Consider the following 18,799-nt stretch of genomic DNA (forward strand, 5'->3'; position numbering starts at 1 on the left):
AAAGAACCATTTATTTATTTAAAAACACAGAAAAACGATATGCTCATGGCTAGGCATCTTTGAAAGGGAGATTATATATATATATATATATATACACACACACATATATATAAAAATAGACTTGGAATTTGTATTTATTTATTACTTTATAAAACACCTACATTAGTCTTTGGATGATGAACACTATGAAAAAATATATAACAAAAACATGGCAGTCACAAGTCCAATTAGCATACTACTTTTCTTGAAAGCAAAGAGGCAGATTACTAAAACAACTATAGTTAAATAAAAGAAAAATAATTTGATGAACTATTACAAAACAAACATTCAGTGAGGTCAGTCACACAAGTGAGCAGACCTGTTCCAGGAGTATTTCCCATTCCAAAGGGAAAGTTCCAGATGCTCTCAACCACAAGTAGATTGACAAATTCCCCTATGTGGTTATATACATGACCCAATCATTGTGCACCACCAATGGGAGAAGGTATCCGAAAACCAGCATGAATCACCTCCTTGCACTTCTGCTCCTAGTACCAACTCTCATTCCATCTGTAACAAGATTACAATAATGTTTTCCTTCTGAAAAATCTCATTCTTTCCTTTTAGCTCCTGCAAGGAGCATCTCAAACTCTCACTGAAGACAAAGGAAGTTCAAAGAGTTCAGCACATTGCAAAGTCCTTAGAGATGAAAAGTGAAGCCCCACAGGCATTTTATCCAGATCCAAATGTCAATATGCCTGGGCTAGGAAAGCATTCATGCCTTATAAACAAACACTTTATTGCTAGAAAGGGTGAGCAGAACCCATCTGGTTATGCTGGCTGAGCTCTAAACCACTCTTACTAAGGATATTTTGTAAGCAAATATTGTACAATTCACTGAAATGCACATAAGGGGCAGACACTAAAGCAAAATATATACATTAGTGAGCCAAAACTTTTTATAAAAATTAAGATTGTTAATACAGCACAAGAGTTAGAGATATGCAGGCAAATATTCTTGAGAACTCCCTGGCTCTACATATTTCAAGTACACCCAAAATTAAGTGACATTTAACACATAATAAGTCTACCGTATGTCTCAAAGCCCTTTGAGTATACATTTTTCAAAAGCACATAGTCCAACCAAAAGAAGACACCACCTGTGCCAGTCTTACAAACACAATTACTTTGCTTTCTTTTCTCAATGTGTCTGTTTGCTGTATTTGTATCTCAGGTATGGAAGAATGGCTCTCTGTCTAAAATATAGATGGGGGAAACAGTTAATTCAAGAAATCAGTTAGGAAATGAAACAGGTTTCCTATTAAAAAGCTATTTTGACATTACACACCATAAAATACTATGTAAAGTAAGTACCTCATTTCAACAGTGAGCTTTCAGGCTTAATTTCTGTTTCTTCTAATATCAAGTATGAAAAGAGATCAAGGATTTCACAGACACAATATACCAAATCTTGCTAGAATTAAAACAAATATTTTTAAAATAATAAGCAAAAATACATGGCTTTTAAAATCCTAACAAAAAAAGTTAACAAATTAAGAACACAAACATTGTAGCTACACAAGTTATTGAAAAAGTTATATAAGGATATATGCTAAAGTACTTTAAATGTTTTAACTCTCGAACACGAACTAAGGTAGGAAACATGACACTGTAATTCAAAATATCATTAAAATAAATATCTGGTAATTTGAAAAAGATGGTTCAAGACTGCCACCTTGTGAGGATTTTTAAAAGTGTGTATCACAAAACAAAATTAACCATACCTCCTCAAAGATTACAGAAATGGGCTACATCATTTTCAGAGAATAATTCTGAACAGAAATTATGTACATGGTATGAGCTATTTACTATCAAAAGTTATTAGTATAGTCTCCAATAAAGAAAATTTTACAAATGCACCTATCTATAGTAGATTTTGCATCCAAAATTAACCAATGTTCAGCAGAAGTAACCTCAAAGGTTCAAAACTCAGTCTTTTCTCTATATATTTCTCTGTTGTCTGAGATGCAAGTTATTTTGATTTTCCTAATATTGACTGTGGAAGATCACCCTTCACTTTCCTAGTTAATAAAAAAAAAAAATCAATCTAGAGCTACCGCTTTTGGATGCTGTTAAAACACGACGTTAGCTGCCACCCTGGACAAAATCACCTGCTTCAACAAATTAGCATGATGAAATTATTTTTTAAATGGATGCCTCATTAGAAACATTTACAGTAATTCATTTTTATAATGCTTCAGTAAATCATTTCACCTACAAGATATTTTGGGGCTGAGGATGCGCCCCTCTGTTTTTAAAATTACAGGCTGGCATTATCTCCCACAATAAATTTCAAAAACTGAAATATTTTAGGGGCAAAAGACAAAGATTAGAATTTTTCAAAACAGAAACTATTCTTTTCCAGGATTATTAAAATCAGGGAACCTTGGTCCACTAAAAATAGATTAAAACAATGCCATTGTTAATGGTAGTTGCAGAATTTCAAATGTGATTTCAGTAAGTCTTGAAACCTTTCCTTATAACTGATAGCACTGTGACTACGACCATCTCTATTTCTGAAAAATACAATATTGCTAAAATAATGTTACATTTGTTTTCTAAATTTGCTGTTCAGGAAGAAATTGAATTAAATTCAATAAAGAGCTTTTAGCTCATCAGCAAAAGTGATGTATATGTATACATATGTATACAAAGTGAATGTATTTTGAAAGCCTTAATGTCTCTCTCTCATTTTCTGTTTTAGTAACTTACTAATGCATGAATACCAAAACTCCCCTGGTTGGGAACATTATTGGAAAGAACAGTGAGCTGTTAAGAATGCCAAGTGACTTTTTTTTTTTAAATGAAAAAGTAAGTATTTCAAATCAATCCTGTTTCTAAATTAGTAAGATACATAAGTACGGCCATTCTGGGTCAGACCAATGGTCCATCTAGCTAGTATCCTGCCTTCCGACAGTGGCCAATGCCAGATGGTTCAGAGGGATGAACAGAACAGGTCATCATCAAGTGATCCATCCTTTTGCCCATTCCCAGCCTCTGGCAAACAGAGACTAGGGAGACTTCAGAGCATCAAGAACAGGAAGTAGCACCCTATAGTATTCATTCAAAATGCAATTAACACATTTCACTGGGGAAGAAAATCCATGGTGTTAAAATGTTGAGATGTTTCAGTTTGTAAACTTCATCCTTTTTATTTTAAGTAGTTCCTAAGACCTATGTATAAGTCATTCATGAACTGCTTAATTACTAATATCCTGTACTAAAAGGCTCATCAGAAAATGCATGGTGCTCAGAGTTCAGGGGGCTTCTATATTGGGACCAGAAGAATATGACTGCATCACAATTTTTCGATATTTAAATTTACAGCTGAAACCCAACTGAGCTCTCTCAATTAAGGATAAGGAGAAAAGAGGGCACAAAAACTATCCATCCTTATGTTTATCTGAAAGGCATTCAGATATCACAATATCAAGAGAGATCTACACAGAAAATAAGTGTACATGGACTATTTAAATTCAGACCCACTCTCCTTTAATCTAATCAAGGAAAAGCCAGCTCTCCCATAACCCATACATTCACAAAAGCTCCATCAGGAAGAGGTTAGAATTCTAACCAAAAAACTACTTGAACCCCCTTGGTTAGCCCTTCCATTCCCCCCACACCAAAATTAAGGAGTGTGTTTAAAGATATATTTAAAGCTTACACACACACCTTTTACATAATAACATTAATTACTGTTTTAATTAAACAAGCAGAATGATGGGAGCCATGAATGAATCTCTCCCATAAACTGTCAAACTGAAATCATAAATTAAGACAGTGGTATGGGCTGGGCTTGGAGGTAATGATGTGTGGAGGTGCTTGAAATGCAACCCAGCTCATGCTTCTGCTATCTCTTTCCTAGTTGGCTCTGTCATGTGGAAGTATCTGAGTGGGCTTCCTTATTCAAATGCTACATACAGATTAACAATAAATTACTGTTATTGGAGGCAGGGCAAGAAAGAAAGCAGGAAGCAGGGGAGTGCTTTAAATACAATACTCAAAGAAATTACTCACTGAAGGGTGGCTCTAAGCCTTTCTCAAGAGAAGTGGGGCAGTGGTGGGCGAGTATGGGATAGGATTCCGAGACAGAGTGCAACATTTGGCATGCTGCACAGCTGAGAAAGGACAGCTGTGGGTCAGTAACTACACAGCTCTGACCTTCTGAGAAACAATTCCATTTCAGAATAACTGGAATGGCGGTCGTATAGGTTTTATAGGCTGAATTTGCTGTGAGTACACAGACCTGACTGCAATATTTCAGTCCCAGAACAGAGAGTAGCTTGGAGTCACTTCACTCTTGGGCATTTTATTTATAAAGCTGCTTTATAAGCTATTAGAAATGTCCAAAGAATACTTGCAAGTCTAATTCAAGTAATTTACTGAGGGGAAAAGACACAGCATTCTTTGATTCTGAAAATACACAAAGGTGCTTTTTTAAAAACAAAAATTTCCATATACAGTACACCTTTCTATATATATGAAAAACATGTAAAAGTACAATTAAATAATGCCATTGGTACTTTTTTAAGATTATATGTCAGATCTTAGAAACAATCATTTCTACTTGGAAGAACACTTACATCCCACTTAAGTGCAAACTTGTTAAGCACATAACCTCAGGACATAGAAAGCCTATTATTTTAAAGAGTGTTCATTATACTAAGCTCCACAGTGTAATGATGTGTTTTAGAAACTGCTCCCTTTTGAACACGTCATGTTATCAAATGCAATTTATCTTGTGTTGTACAATTACATTTATTTCTCAGAAAGAAGGTTCATGCATTATGAGTTTATAAATATTGATCTGGGGTAAAATGTTCAAAACACCTAAGTGACTTAGGAGCCTAGGTCACATTTTCAAGAGTGACTTAGGCACTTAGCAGCCTAAATCTCACTGAAAGTCATTGGGAAGTAGGAACTTTACAATTTTTACTCCTGAAGAATCTGGGGTGAAATCCTGGCTTCCCTGGATTTAACCCCTGATCTCTAACAGATATGGATGGAAATGATCTACGCTGCAGATTTTTACTGTTTATGAAACCAGGTCATAACTTAGATAAATATTTAACTGCTGAAATACTTTGGAAAAAACCCTACAACCTGAAATCAGAATGCTTACCAATTAATTTGCAATTTTTTTTTAAGTTTTATTTGTGCTGGTCTCCAACCAAGAATTTAACGTTTACTCCAACATTTCCAAGTATCAGTTACTTTTTTCCTTGGTGTCTAATAGCAGATAAATCTTTTTCCAGAGCCCCCACTAGAGGAAACACAGTTTTATAAGTATTTACCATAGAACAACATGATTATTATGAATTATGACTGTAAACATCTTCTTCATTTCACATTAATTGCAGAATGTTTGGACACTTCTGAATTTTCCCTGATGCCATATTTATTAAATCCAGGACCCTATAGCCTTATAAATTTGGTGTAATACCCTATCATGTAGAAAGAGTAAATTGGATCTCATATTCATTTCCAGGAATATAAACATCCAACTCACTTCAGTCCCTACACCAGGGATCGACAACCTTTGGCACGCAACCAGCACATGCCTCGGCCTGCACCACTTCCCACAGCCCCCATTGGCTTGGAACAGTGAACCGCGGCCAGTGGGAGCTGCAATTGGCTGAACCTGCGGACGCTGCCGATAAACAAACTGTCCCGGCCCGCCAGCAGATTTCCCTGACGGGCCACGGGCCAAAGGTTGCCGATCCCTGCCCTACGCTGTCCACAGAAAAGTTACACATAGCAATACACTTTACTTAATTTTAGGGCCCGTAGTCACTTATTCATTGCAGAAAAGGCACAGAATTGAGTCTTCTTAGGAGTACAAAATCACCACATAAACCTCTGGATTTCTTCACTATTTGGCCACTGAAATGTTTTGTTCAGAAATAGATGAAAGGTTACTGCATTCACAACAACATATAAAGTCAGCTCAAGAAGAAGCCTGGAAAGAGGTGGAACTGGAATATTGAGCCTATATATTAAAAATGGCAAAATGAAGTAACGAAATTCCAGTAGCTTTTGAGGAACTGTGACAGCAAACACACATACAAAATATATTAAGTTCCAGAAAATAGATTTTGATTTCAGAGAGTCAGCCAAACTCCAGCCAGCAAATATATAGGCTGGAACAAATATGTATTTCACAAGGTCATGTCTTTGGAAGACTTTTCTCCATACATAAAATGTGTAATGTCTGTTATCTCCAATCAAGTATTTATGAACATATGTAAATTTCCAGACCAGGAATAAAGAGATGGCAATGAGCATGCTATATTGAATCAAGTACTTCCGTACTGATTGAAGGAAATTTCCAATTTTATTAAGTGTCATTAGATGAGGAAAGGAAAAAAAGAGAGTAAAGGAAAAAAAGTAGAACAGCTGAGGAATGTGGAAACAGGCTTCATGGCTACTCCTGTCACCAACAACTATTCCACCATTGATTACCACAAAAGCAAAGAACACAATTACTAAGAGGATGTACGGCCAGGTCAGAACAATAAGAGTTACTAGGTTTTTAAATGACATGATATACTCAGTAAGAAATTGTAATACTTTGATTAATTCTGAAAATGATCCCTTCATGGCTGAAATCCTTTCTTCTTTTTTCTTCTGTAATTCTGTCTTCCAGGCTTCACTTAGCTTTTGTGCAACCACACTTCCCCCACAGAAAATAGTCCATATAATATTTGTTTGACGAAACATAAAGCCACAAAACCCAAGTAGGGCTGAAGTTTTATGGTTACCATAAAGGCACATTAAATATGCAAACAGAGTAAAAAACACTGATCCTGTGTCTGTATAATAAAGGAATGTAAAAAAATAGAGGGTAGGAAACATTGCAAGGGTTAACGTAGATAAGATTCTCTGGAAACCAGACACAGTCTAGAGAAAGGGAGAAAAAAAACTATCAGTAATATTACTTCCATTAAAGAACAAAAATCACAATTATTTAAAGGGTACCATTCTTTAGAATCCTCAGTACCATAAAACAGCATATCTTCTGAGTAGAATCAGTTTTTATTACACCAGTATGCACACTGCACTCAATTTATTGTCAACCTTCTGCTACACTAATATGGAACATAAGACAATAAAGCGTAAGAGAAATATGAGAATGTAGAATATTAGAGCACTGCTGGTGATTTAAAAGTAAACTGTGAAGAAAATACGAAAATTACATTAATTTCAATTCTATCTTAGGTGTTTATATAGTGTCTGTCATGGCATATCTAAAGCCCCTATTCTGCAACTATCTTACTCCAGTTCCCTATGGCATCCAAAATGCACCATTCTCTGACAGCACAGTTACCATAACTTCTGCTGAAACTGGCCATAGAGCGTCATTTAAGCCTATTTAATCTGTGGTTATTTTCCTTTTCATTATTATTTTATAAACTAGTAAAGAAACTTTGAAAAAAATAGTCCAGTTGAAAATACTAAAGCCAACGCTTTCACTTATACAAGTTACTTTATATTTATATTTCCACCTACAAATATAAAATCAAAGCTATCCCAAAAGAATTAATAAATAATTCAATTAGACCCTGACCTTGTAAAGATTTATGCATGTGTTTTTTAAGAGATGACTTTATCCTGGATTGAGAATATCTACATGGAGAGATGATTTCTGATGATAAAAGGATCCTTAATCTAGCCAACAAAGGCATAAACTGATCTCAAGGCTGGAAGCTGAAGCTAGGCAAATTCAGACTAGAACTAAGGTGCACATTTTTAATTAGGGTAATTAACCACTGGCACAATTTACCTAGGAATGTCACTTGAAATCTTTATATCAAAATTAGATGTTTTTCCAGACAGTTAAGTTCTAGCTCTCTAATACTCAGACCTCAGTGGTTCAGGAGCCAAATTAGTGATTAACATTACCCCAAAGAACCACACTAGTGTGAATTCATTGTTTTGTTTGTTATAGTATTATATATTCATATTTAAATAGTATGACAGGGAAAATATTGTGTATGTGTGTGTATGTATATATAAAATTATTCTCACAGCAAAATGACTGACCAAGTATTATTATTTTATCAACTACAATTGGTTAATAACATAGTAAAAGCATCCTGATTGGTTAATAATTTAGATTGGTTAATAATTAAATCACACAGTGTTTTAATATTATGTGCTGCAAAGAGTCAGAGAAGACACATTAAAAAGACACTTGGGTCTCACAAGCCTCAATCTGAGTATCACTAGTCTAGCTCAACTCCAGGTTATGGGCTTGATGAAGGAATTACTCCATGAAGTTCTAAGGCCTATGGAATGCAGGTCAGACTAGATTATAATAATGGTCCCTTTCAGGCTATAAAAATCTATTAATATTAACTTTATAAATACAGTAGTCCCATTAACTTGAATAGGACTATTCAAATGTGTAAAGTGTAAAACTTTACAGGATCAAGCCTTAAGGGAGGGGGGAAAACCTGTTTTTAGAGAAAAAGGAAGGAGCCAGTAAAATAATCTAAATGATATAAATATTTGTTGCATAAAACTGAAGAGATCTGAAACTCCTCATACAGTAAGGGAATAGCTTAGAGTCTCATAAAAAAACTGTATGTATTACTGTATGTAATTCTAATGGATTCAGAGTGTACCTTGTTTTTATGATGTATCTTGCACAAAAGCAAATACAGTAAGTAGAAGTTCCCAACACTGAAAAGGAGGTTAATAAATCGGAGCATTCCCGTAGAGCACACTACACTTCCAGACCATCCAAAGAGCCAAATTGCAGGTTTCACTATTCCAACAGACATCAAGTATAAGCCAGGCAATGTAGTGATCATGGGGTCCCACTTAAAAACAAACAAACAAACAGGGGATTAAAGGATTGGGAAAACCCAAAGATGCATCACTGAAACAATGAAAAACAATAATAGGTTGATAAGCAGTTCTATCTTACTCTCCAACTCATTAATTTTCCATTAAGTTATTGGTTATCTTTATAGTCAATATTAGTCAGATCAGTAAACAAAAACAGTCTCACTCTACATTCAATCACAAAAAAAAAGTTTTAATTTTTTTTTAGGATTCTATGGATTTTGGTTTATAAAAAAACAATCATTTTTGTCTGGAAGGGCTAACGACAACATGAAAAGGAAAAGAAATTGCACCTGTGCCCTTTTTTTGCTTCTTTATGCGATATACAAATGTTTCCCTCTCCACTAACCCATCCATAAAAAAGTATATTTTTCTGCTTGTTTTGTTTTTTTAACATGACTAGACATTTAGTTTCCCTACCATAATAGTTTTCTTAAAAACTTTATGGACAACCAACTAACCAACCAGAGGACTATGTCATCAAGTGCACCAAGCAAGTGAAACTTGACTGCAAGTAGAAACCAGACATCTATTCAGACTGTTTAAAATCTTAGTTTTTGTTAATACCTAACAGACAACTAGAAGAAAAGAGATAGATAACTGGTAGATGCCTAGTTGCTTTGGAGATTGACTGGATAGATTTTCTAAATGGAATAACCCTGCAATCCTGGCAGAAGGTGGACTAAATGGTTTTGATTTTGTTTTCTTTTTTCCCCATTCCCTCTACCTTTGTCCTTTATTTCTCTTTGTCAATGATGTCTAGGGTAGATTTATTGTCTTTCGTTTTTACTTTATCTTTTTTTTCCCCTCCATTTTTTTCTACCCCTCTGTAACCTCTGAGAACAATTCCCATCTATTTCCCCAGCTTATACGAACTCAGGGCAGACCATTCTTGGTATTGCTGATATATCTTAAGTAAAAATAACAAGCATGAAAAAATCCTTAATTTAAAAAAGAAGTCCAAGCTTTCTTTATATATCATAAACAAAAAAGGGCCCAAGCAATATTTTCCTTCTTTGTGGTCACCCTTAAATGAAACATAAGTACTGTGCATGCATTCCTCAAACTATTGTTATTAACAAGCACTTATTAGCTCGGAAATTATGACTATAATTATATCACATTTTTCTGTCGATAGCTAAGGCCTGACAATTGCTCCCCCTCAGAAATAATTTGTGCAGTCCACCAACCAGCAAGAATTGTTAAAAGCTCATCTCCACTTATCACATCATTTGAGTGCCAAATCACTTTAATCTGCTCCAGCAGATAGGAGGCATATATTCTACACTGCACATTTATTTCTGTGGCATATAGAATAAATACACAGGTAGCCCCCCTAGAACGGGTATATATAGCAGCACAGATGGTAAGATACGGCTCAGGCAAGTAAAGACACACCTAAACGGTGTTAGTAAGTACCCGAGTACATACCCTGCATGGCTCTCTACTTGCCCAAGCCATACATCACTGCTGCTGGAGCCTCTCCCGGCCACAGGAAAAGACTCTTGCAGCAGGGAAAGGTTCTGGCAGGGGGGAGGCAGCAAGGAAAGAACCCGGCATCACTGCTGCTGGAGCCTTTCCCTGCTCCTGAAATCTCTCCCTGTGGCAGGGAAAGGCTCCTCCGGCTCCCCATTGCTAGTGTCTTTCCCTGCAGCTAGGAAGGACTCCAGCAGGGAGGAGGCAGCAGGGAAAGCCTACTTTTCTTATTGCATCCCCCCCCGCCAGAGTCTTTCCTCATCACAGTGAACAGCTGCCGCAGTGGTGAGCTGCTGAAGCCTTTTCCTGCCAATGTCACCAGAGCCTTTTACTGATATGCATAGCTATATACACCATACTGTGGGTGAAGTCTGCTTTCCACTGTGCCCTGTAGCTAAATACACCCTACACACCCCGCCTGTGGTGCTTAGTGTGTAGACATAGCCAAAGACAGCTCCAACACTCCCATCCAAAAAGACCAATGACTGATACCAAAAAACAAAGAGGTATCCAGGGGTGCTGGAACAATTTGTATAGTGGGGGTGCTGAGAGCCCTTGCATCAAACTTTAACCCTGTATATGATGGAAACCACTGCAAGCCAGGGGGTGCTGCAGCATCCCCAACATCTATGGAGGTACCATAACACATTGTATTATATCATGCCGGGATGGCGACAGAGAAACTACAGGAGGATAGTGCTCTGAGTATTGTCATTCCCTTCACTTGAGTGTAACTGGAGAGGGAGAGGAGATAAGGAACAGGGCACCTTGCGAGGGGTCCAGGGCTTGCAGCCTGGCACCCGTGTGACAGCCGCAACTCCCAGGCCTGTCTGAGCACTATGCTCCCAGCCACACAGCAGGCAGCTCAGTGGTTTGCGCATTGGCCTGCTAAACCCAGAGTTGTGAGTTCAATCCTTAAGGGGGCCACTTAGGGATATGGGGCAAAAATCTGTATTGGTCCAGCTTTGAGCGGGGGGTTGGACTAGATGACCTCCTGAGGGCCCTGCCATTCTATTCTATGGCGGGACTGTGTTTCCACACACATTGGTGGAAATGGAAACACTCGGGTTTGGGCGGTATTTGCCCCCAGACAAACCGAGCGCACCAGCCGGCTCTCCGCAGGCTGCGGGAGGAAGTCACGACGGCGACCCGTGTCCCTGCTGGAGGGGCTGCCGGGATCCCGCCAGCCACGGGGGGAGCTGGGGCCCGCCTAGCGGGGCAGGCGGCACCCTGGGTAGGGGTGACACTAGGCCGGGGCTCGGCAGCGCCCTGTGGGAAGCGGGGCGGGGCTGGGCCGCTGGGGAGCCCCGTACGCACCTGCTGGAAGAGGCCCTCGCAGTAGGCCTGCGCCTGCGGGACGTGGAAGGCCTCGTCCATGTAGGGCGCGCGCTGCTCGCGGTTCAGCGCCGAGAAGAGCAGGCACGAGAGCAGGAAGGCGCCGCTGATGGCGGCGGAGAAGCCATAGGCCTCGGAGCGCTCCATGGCGCGGGCCGGCCGGAACGGAGCCTGCCGAGCCGGAGCTCGGGGCGGGGGGCGAGCCTGGGTTTCCGGGGAAGGAAGGGAAGGGATTGCCCGCAGCACGCGGAGGAGGAAGCGGGTCGGACGGACAGACGCGCGGGGAAGGAGCTGCTGAGCTGGACGCGGAGAGCGGGGGGAGAGGTGCCCACGCGGGCTGGCTGCTGAATATCCCCCTGCTCTGAGCAGCCCCTGCGGGAGCGCTCCGGGGTGGGTGATGCCTCAGGCAGGGGCCTGGGGAGGGCTGGGTCCTGTGCAGATCTGAGTGTCCCTCCGTGTCCCATGATGGGAGGCGCCCGGGGTGAAGTGTGACAGGAGCTGTAAGACATAAAGCGTTTCTCTTTGTCCCTGCCAGAGCATTGCAGAGCCACCTCGGCTCAGACACACCCACCTACAACCGCCGGCGGCCTGGAGCTGATGGTAGTTGGAGCCAATATTATTTAAACTTTTTTTCTGTTTTTTGGGTATTTTTTTCTTGGGCATATTCAGATTAATCACATACAATGGATTCAATTGCTAAAGTTAATTTTTAACTTTTTTGTCGGAGTAAAAACAATAAGTGCAACATTTTACAAATCTTTTTACAATGTGTTAACTTTTGCATAATGATTGTATTTACTTATTTTATTAAAGAAGAGATAAAAGGAGGAAAGAAAGCATGTGTAAAACTAAATCAGACCATAGTCACCAAAGGCCTCTCTTACAAGGTCCCAGAGTGCCTTCAACTCCCATTTAGGAGAAGGGCATGGCAGCACCTTATTAAGATCTGGGACCTTCCAGTGGACAAGTGACTGGTCATGTACTGGTGCCTGGGCTTCCTTCTTGTTTCCATCTGCAAAACTTTTGTCTCCCAACTTTCTTAATATTTTTTCCATATAAACGACTGAGATGTCATCTGATTGTGAATGGCTGGGGAAGCGATTTGTAATCCTGAATAGGAGAGGTGGTGGTCCATGAGACAATTTTTGTATTAAAATGTGGTCCATACTAAGAAAATATTTGAAAATTCGTGTCTTAACACACAGGAGTGGTTATTTTATGCAATGTTTTTTGTATCTGTATTGATCCCAGGATGATAGAGAGGCCAGGTTGGTGAGGTAATATCTTTTATTGGTGAGTGAGACAAGCTTTTTAGCTTACACAGAGTTCTTCAGCTCTGGGAATCTTAATCAGAGTGTCACAGCTAAATACAAAGTGGAATAGATTGTTTAGCACAGTGGTTTTCAACCTGTGATCCGTGGACCTCTGGGAGTCTGCAGACTATATCTAAGGGCTCTGCGAAAGGTTGTCCATAGAACAGTGGTTTTCAACCTGTGGTCTGCAGACCTGCCTAGGTCCGCAGACTATGTCTAAGATTTTAAAGGGGTCCACACCTCCATTCAACATTTTGTAGGGGTCCGCAAATGAAAAAACATTGAAAACCATTGGTTTAGCATAAGTAATAAACACATATTTCAAGGAACCATTCAAGGTGAAGTGACCCATATTTTATGGTATTTGCTACTTAAGCTTCATTAAGAAACATTATTCTGAAAGAGACAAAGTTATCTTAAGTATTATGAATCCTGTGCATTAATTATGTTTATAAATACTCTAGGTTTGGCTGTTTTATACTGGTTCAAGGCAAACTCACTCTTTTGTTACAAGATGCAGCATTTCACACATCAACTGGAACTATTTCCTGACTGTCGTGTGACTCTTGTTTTGTTTAACGATGTCAAAAATGCTGTTGCTCTAAGAAAAAAAGCAATGGAAGGATCTATTGATGGCGCATTAATAAATCCTGCAATGGTAAGCAAATCACCAAATAATTGCCCATTGTAACTGTTTCTATTGTATTACAGTTTTGTAAGCTATAATTCCTCCTCTGTTAAGAACTGTATACGAAACTCAGTATGTTTGTATTCCTGCAAGCTTCTGCACATGGTTGGACTTCTGTGCCTATCCACAGCCCCATGGACTTCACTTGGACTTCATACAAGTGTAAGGGTCCACCCATGCAGATCTGATTGTAGGATTGGGCTTTAAGAGTTTACAGCCGTCTGTCTTTGATTCACTTCACCTCCTAGAAGATGTAGCTATTTGAATGATTTACTTCCATCTGTCAAAGTAAATGCTAATCATTTAAAGATTTAGTTCCAGAAATAGTTTGAATAGTCTTCATGTCCTAATATCTAACATCTGGAGCCTTTGTTCTTCTTTCACTCCATAACTATTTTCAGAACCTGCCATTACCTTTTGTTAGAAATAGCAAAGCAATGGTTACTGGAGAGAAAAAGAACTTTATTAAACAACCTTGACCCACTAGATTGCTGGATTTGATTCCTTTAAATTCTTTGATTTGAGACAGTTTAATCAGTGATGTTATTCATTGATCACTAAGGGACACAGTCAGTCATCCTAACAGGTTGAGTACTACCTGTCTCAGTGAGTAGTCCCATTGACTTCAGTGGGACAACTCACAGAATAATCTATTGCTCAATGTAAGGATGGCAGATTTTAGGACAGTAAAAAAGAAGTAATTGAGAGAAAGTTTACATTATTAAGATGATATGATTTTGATTGCGGGGGACTAATTCTTTATAGTTTTAATCTTTTCCTATTCTGTTCTGCAGATTGTTGATCCATTTCAGATTCTTGTGGCAACAAACAAAGCAGTTCACCTACACAGGATTGGTAAAATGAAGACTAGAACTCTTAATGCAGAAATTATTTTCAACCTTTCCCCAAACAACAATGTAAGATTTTCTTTGCTGAGCAAATGTCTCTGTTGCCAGAAGAGCTTTCCAAAATCCACCTAGCCAAGCTGAGAATAAGCATTCACTTGACTTGAGCCAAAATTGGAAAAACTTTTATTTCTCTGATAACAATAAACGCTACAAAATAATAAGTAATGGGGCAAATCTTCAACATGGCTAGACCTACATGTGCATAAACAATTGTACCTCTCAGTGCGAGCTCACTTCCTTTTTAAGAAAGCCCCCTTTGTTTGAAAATTGTGTTTCTAATTAGCTTATTATTAAGATTTCCACATATTCTCTATTATACCCTAAGTTCCAGAAAACTCCAGGAATGCAAAAATTAGTGGACTTGCAAAAGCAAGGGCAATTTTAAAGTTTTAGACTTATGAAGGTGTTCCTCCAGAATGTAAATTCACATTCTGAATGCATAACCAGTCATTAATATAGAGGCATTGTGCTTTTGGTTGAGATAAAGCATTCACTCACCTCTGCCGTAAGTAAAAGAGTTGGGACAGAATTAGGAAGACCAAACATTTCCCTCAAAAATATATTTTGCACTATCTCTAATGACCTCAGAACAATTTTCTAGTCCCAAATTTCTGTACCACTGAATATTTGAGCACAAACTTTGCCCTAAACACTCTGTGCACTGAAGCAATTAAATTATCTCCATACATATGAAAAAAATAAAGAACTGCTTATACAGACTTTAAGGCATGCTCCTTAACCGTCTGTATATGCTTATCCTATTCATTGCGGCATGTAAAACAAAATGCCCAGATAAGAAAAGGACTTGATTTGTTCAATACAGTGGTCATTGTCCATTTACGCAACTTTGGTCTGTGGCCAAAGGTAATTACTTTAGTTTTCTGATCATTTATGGACATACTGTCCTGTTGACAAAAAAATAACCCCTAAAATTTCTTAACAAACACTTTAGACACAAAAGTATTTGGGACACCAAAACCATATGACTTACCAAAGTAAAAATTGGGTCTATATTCTCTGCTGCTATAAACTGGCACTGCTCCACAGATGTGGAACTATGCCAGTTTACACAATTGGAAAATTTAGCAAAATGACTGAAAAGATTATACTGGTCACTGGCTTCCATGTAATAAGAAAATGACCAATACAATTTCAATATTTCTCATTTTATCTTAGATTTCAGATGCATTGAAAAAGTTTGGTATTTCAGACAATGATTCTGCAGTGCTCATTGTTCTGATTGAAGATAAAGAAAAAACTATAAATCTGGAAAGCATAATATCTCAAGTGGAAGGCCAGCAGGTTTCTCTAGCAGAACTCCACAAAATAACAGACATATCCAAAGTTAAAAAGGTTTGTAAAGGCTTGTTTTAGGAATATGTGAAATATGACTAAGGCTGGGATATTTTACTTAACTAGCTCATTAAATCCAAATTGGCTTCTAAAGATTCCCAAATCTGTAGTGTGAGTACTCATTACTTTTCTTTAACCTTGTGGGTTTTTGTGTAAGTGATTGGAAACTTTTATTTTAAGTGGAAATGGAGTATTTGTTTGCTGCTGCTTCTGTTTTCTATTCAGGGAATTTCATTTTTCAATGGATGTTGATCCAGCAGCATCCAAAACTGTCACTGGCTTCAATGGGAGTTTTGGGTACACGAGGAATGCTAGGTTGAGTCCTTTTGAGGTTTCTCACAACAGCAGGTTTGCACCTTCTGTTTTTCTCTAGGGAAGATGAATGGAATTAAAAATAAGGCCCAAATACTGCGAAGATTTACACAATTTCTTAACTTTAAGCATGTGAATAATCCAATTGGAGGGCCCTAAAATAGTAGTATTGAGTTGACAGGCTGCTGGCAATTGCTTTAGAAATAAAAAAAATTTGCAATAATGTCATAGCCTTTATTTTAAGTCCTTGCTGCTTTTTTTTTGATGTGTTATAGACTTCTGGAAACCAAAACAGAAGTCTAGTTAACTGTGCTAGAAAATAAAATAGATGTTCGGTGCCTGAAATTCTATTTAAAGTAATGGTTGCAAACCAATTTTCATATTTAAACCTGACCAGCAAAGGACACTTAAAAATTGTGTTCGTGCCCCTTTTTCTTTCCTATAATAAGTAAAAAAAAAAAAAAAAAAAAAAAAAAAAAATAATAGCCCAAGCCTTCTTTTTTTTAACCTTTAGAAATATCAAGAATGTCAAGTCTAGTATTCCTTGCTTTTGCTGGAGAAACTTTAATAAATTTTTGAGATGAGTGTTGGGAGCCCTCTCACTTAAATGAAGGGCAAAGGTGTCAATCTTAAATATTTGATCCTATGTGGAATCCTGGTCCCACTGAATACAGTAGGAGTTTTGCGAGGTGAAGATTTCAGTCCCAGTTTCCAAAATGCTGATTATGTTAATAAAGTTAATTAGATGCAAACCAAAAAAAAATAGAGCTTTTAAGGGCGGGCTAAAAGTCCCATTCCCTCTGTTTCTTACCTTTCATTCTTGCCTCCTGCGATGTAAAAATGTGTCTGGTTCCTCAATCTCCATTAAGTCTAGCCTGAAAGACAAGATCTACATTTCTAATGTAAAAAAAAAGAAAAAAAATCTTCAAAAATACTTAAATATCTTCTTTATAAAGAAATGTGTTTTGTTGTTTTGGGTTTTTTTTTTTAAGAAAAAGGGTACATGCCCAATTTTTTTCTTCTCTGTATAATCTTTACATGTTTTTTGTTTTGTTTCCACAGATGTACAAACTTACTCCACAGGAAGAAAAAATTGGCACCTTACTTGATGGCATCATTTGCAGAATGTCGACAAAAGATATTGCATGAAAACATTCAAATAAAAGAAAAAATCCACTTTAAAGCTACAGGAACAACTATTGCAACCATTCTTATTAGTTTTGGACTCTGTCTCAATACTAAAGTACTTTGCACTCCTTTATTTTATTTTGTTTGGAAGAGTCACTAAAACATTCTGTGAAAGAAACTGACAGGACATAAACCACTAAAGGAACACTGAAGCAATATTTTATCTTAAGCTTCATTGAACTTCAGAAATGCGTCACATAGTGCAGTACTGAGCAGAGTACATATTGCAACTTGTACATATTCTACCCATTGTTTTATTTACAAATATTTTTTAAAATAATTTTTCCCAATATCTTTTAACTGGTCCTAAACATAAGGTTTCAAAATTTATTACTACTTTACCTTTGTTGTAAAGTGCTTTAAGATAATCAGATATGCCACTAATGGTGCAAACTATTTTTATTATCCCCAAGGCCTGCAATGACTTGGTTTGCATGAGCATGGAGAATAAAGGATGATACGGAGACATTTTTAGCTGCTTAGTGTTTATGTATGTATCATACTTGTCTAACTATCATGCACTAGGAGAGCATATACAAACTGCCTCTTGTGATTTCCGAGCACTCACAAGTGTATGTCAAAAACACATAGAAAATGGGTACCTGCCCCAAGGAGCTTACAATCCAAATGAGAGATTTGACAAATGAGGGTAACATGTACACTATGGAAGGGGGAGAGGTGAGGAAGGAACCAGGTCATGGGGATGTATTTACATTGCTATTCTGTTATGCACATTTAGTTGGTTCATAAACTACTTCATGTAAATGCACTCATTTATTTGTTGATGATATTGCAGAAGTTAGTTTTTAGGAAGGATTTGAATGAGGTAATTGTGGAGGCTTGAACAACTTTTTGGAAGACATTCCAAGCAGAAGGGCTAACAAGGAAGAAGCCACAGAGATGTTTGCAAGAGGAGATGCAAGGGGTATTGAGGCTGGTGTCAGTGAAAGGTCAGGAGCTGATACAACCTGTCATGGAAGGTTTTCTCAGCAGTCTAGCTATACAGCTATTATGGCTCACCATTTGAGAACTCAAAATAGTCAGGATAGACATGGGTAAAGATTTTTTTTCCCTTCAGCTTGTGATGAAAGACGCAGAAGAATGTAGAAGCATGCAAAAAGAAAGTTGGAGGGTTCTTGCCTTCAATATATCTGTAACAAAACTAGAATAGCATGTAGTAAGAAAGCCAGAGGATCTTCTACTAATCCATCTAAACTTCTAAGGGCGCCTGCAGTTTCACCCATGACATTCTGCTTGCTCTGCTTTTTTGAATAAATAATTATCTTCTTTCTATGCCTTTGTCATATCATTCTTTGACAATTTATTTCTCCAACACC

General features: G+C 37.9%; 2 protein-coding genes across 24 annotated transcripts; one reads left to right on the forward strand and one right to left on the reverse strand.

Moving 5' to 3' along the window:
* Positions 1-4,405: 4,405 nt before the first annotated feature.
* On the reverse strand, positions 4,406-11,847 carry ALG10 (ALG10 alpha-1,2-glucosyltransferase). Its single transcript, XM_005286844.5, has 3 exons — positions 11,683-11,847; positions 8,667-8,864; positions 4,406-6,939 (listed from the first exon to the last, which is right to left on the reverse strand). The coding sequence occupies exons 1-3, from the start codon at positions 11,845-11,847 to the stop codon at positions 5,884-5,886; spliced, it is 1,419 nt and encodes a 472-aa protein (XP_005286901.2). The 3' UTR covers positions 4,406-5,883.
* On the forward strand, positions 11,102-18,755 carry TPRKB (TP53RK binding protein). 23 transcript variants are annotated; one of them, XM_065554570.1, is made up of 7 exons: positions 11,202-11,267; positions 12,236-12,300; positions 13,478-13,671; positions 13,795-13,863; positions 14,496-14,618; positions 15,786-15,962; positions 17,337-18,755. In XM_065554570.1, exons 3-7 carry the CDS (start codon positions 13,528-13,530, stop codon positions 17,421-17,423), a joined length of 600 nt encoding a protein of 199 aa, XP_065410642.1. In that variant the 5' UTR covers positions 11,202-11,267; positions 12,236-12,300; positions 13,478-13,527; the 3' UTR covers positions 17,424-18,755. The 23 variants fall into 23 exon arrangements, with proteins under 23 accessions (XP_065410624.1, XP_065410642.1, XP_065410616.1 ...); XM_024099856.3 differs by lacking the exon at positions 11,202-11,267 and adding an exon at positions 11,403-11,599 and having other exon boundaries at positions 13,528-13,671; XM_005286838.5 differs by lacking the exon at positions 11,202-11,267 and adding an exon at positions 11,527-11,599.
* The last annotated feature ends 44 nt before the right edge of the window (positions 18,756-18,799 follow it).

Source organism: Chrysemys picta, chromosome 1, assembly GCF_011386835.1.
Source record: "Chrysemys picta bellii isolate R12L10 chromosome 1, ASM1138683v2, whole genome shotgun sequence".
In the NCBI taxonomy this organism is placed as follows: Eukaryota; Metazoa; Chordata; order Testudines; family Emydidae; genus Chrysemys; species Chrysemys picta.

Coding starts and splice junctions, on each gene's coding strand:
- TPRKB (XM_024099856.3), top strand. CDS start 11,419: ATGGAAACACTCGGGTTTGGGCGGTATTTGCCCCCAGACAAACCGAGC. Junction 14,619..15,785: donor ACCTTTCCCCAAACAACAAT/GTAAGATTTTCT, acceptor ATTTTATCTTAG/ATTTCAGATGCATTGAAAAA. Junction 15,963..17,336: donor ACATATCCAAAGTTAAAAAG/GTTTGTAAAGGC, acceptor TTGTTTCCACAG/ATGTACAAACTTACTCCACA.
- ALG10 (XM_005286844.5), bottom strand. CDS start 11,847: ATGGAGCGCTCCGAGGCCTATGGCTTCTCCGCCGCCATCAGCGGCGCC. Junction 8,865..11,682: donor GCGAGGGCCTCTTCCAGCAG/GTGCGTACGGGG, acceptor TTTGTTTTTAAG/TGGGACCCCATGATCACTAC. Junction 6,940..8,666: donor AGATACATCATAAAAACAAG/GTACACTCTGAA, acceptor CCCTTTCTCTAG/ACTGTGTCTGGTTTCCAGAG.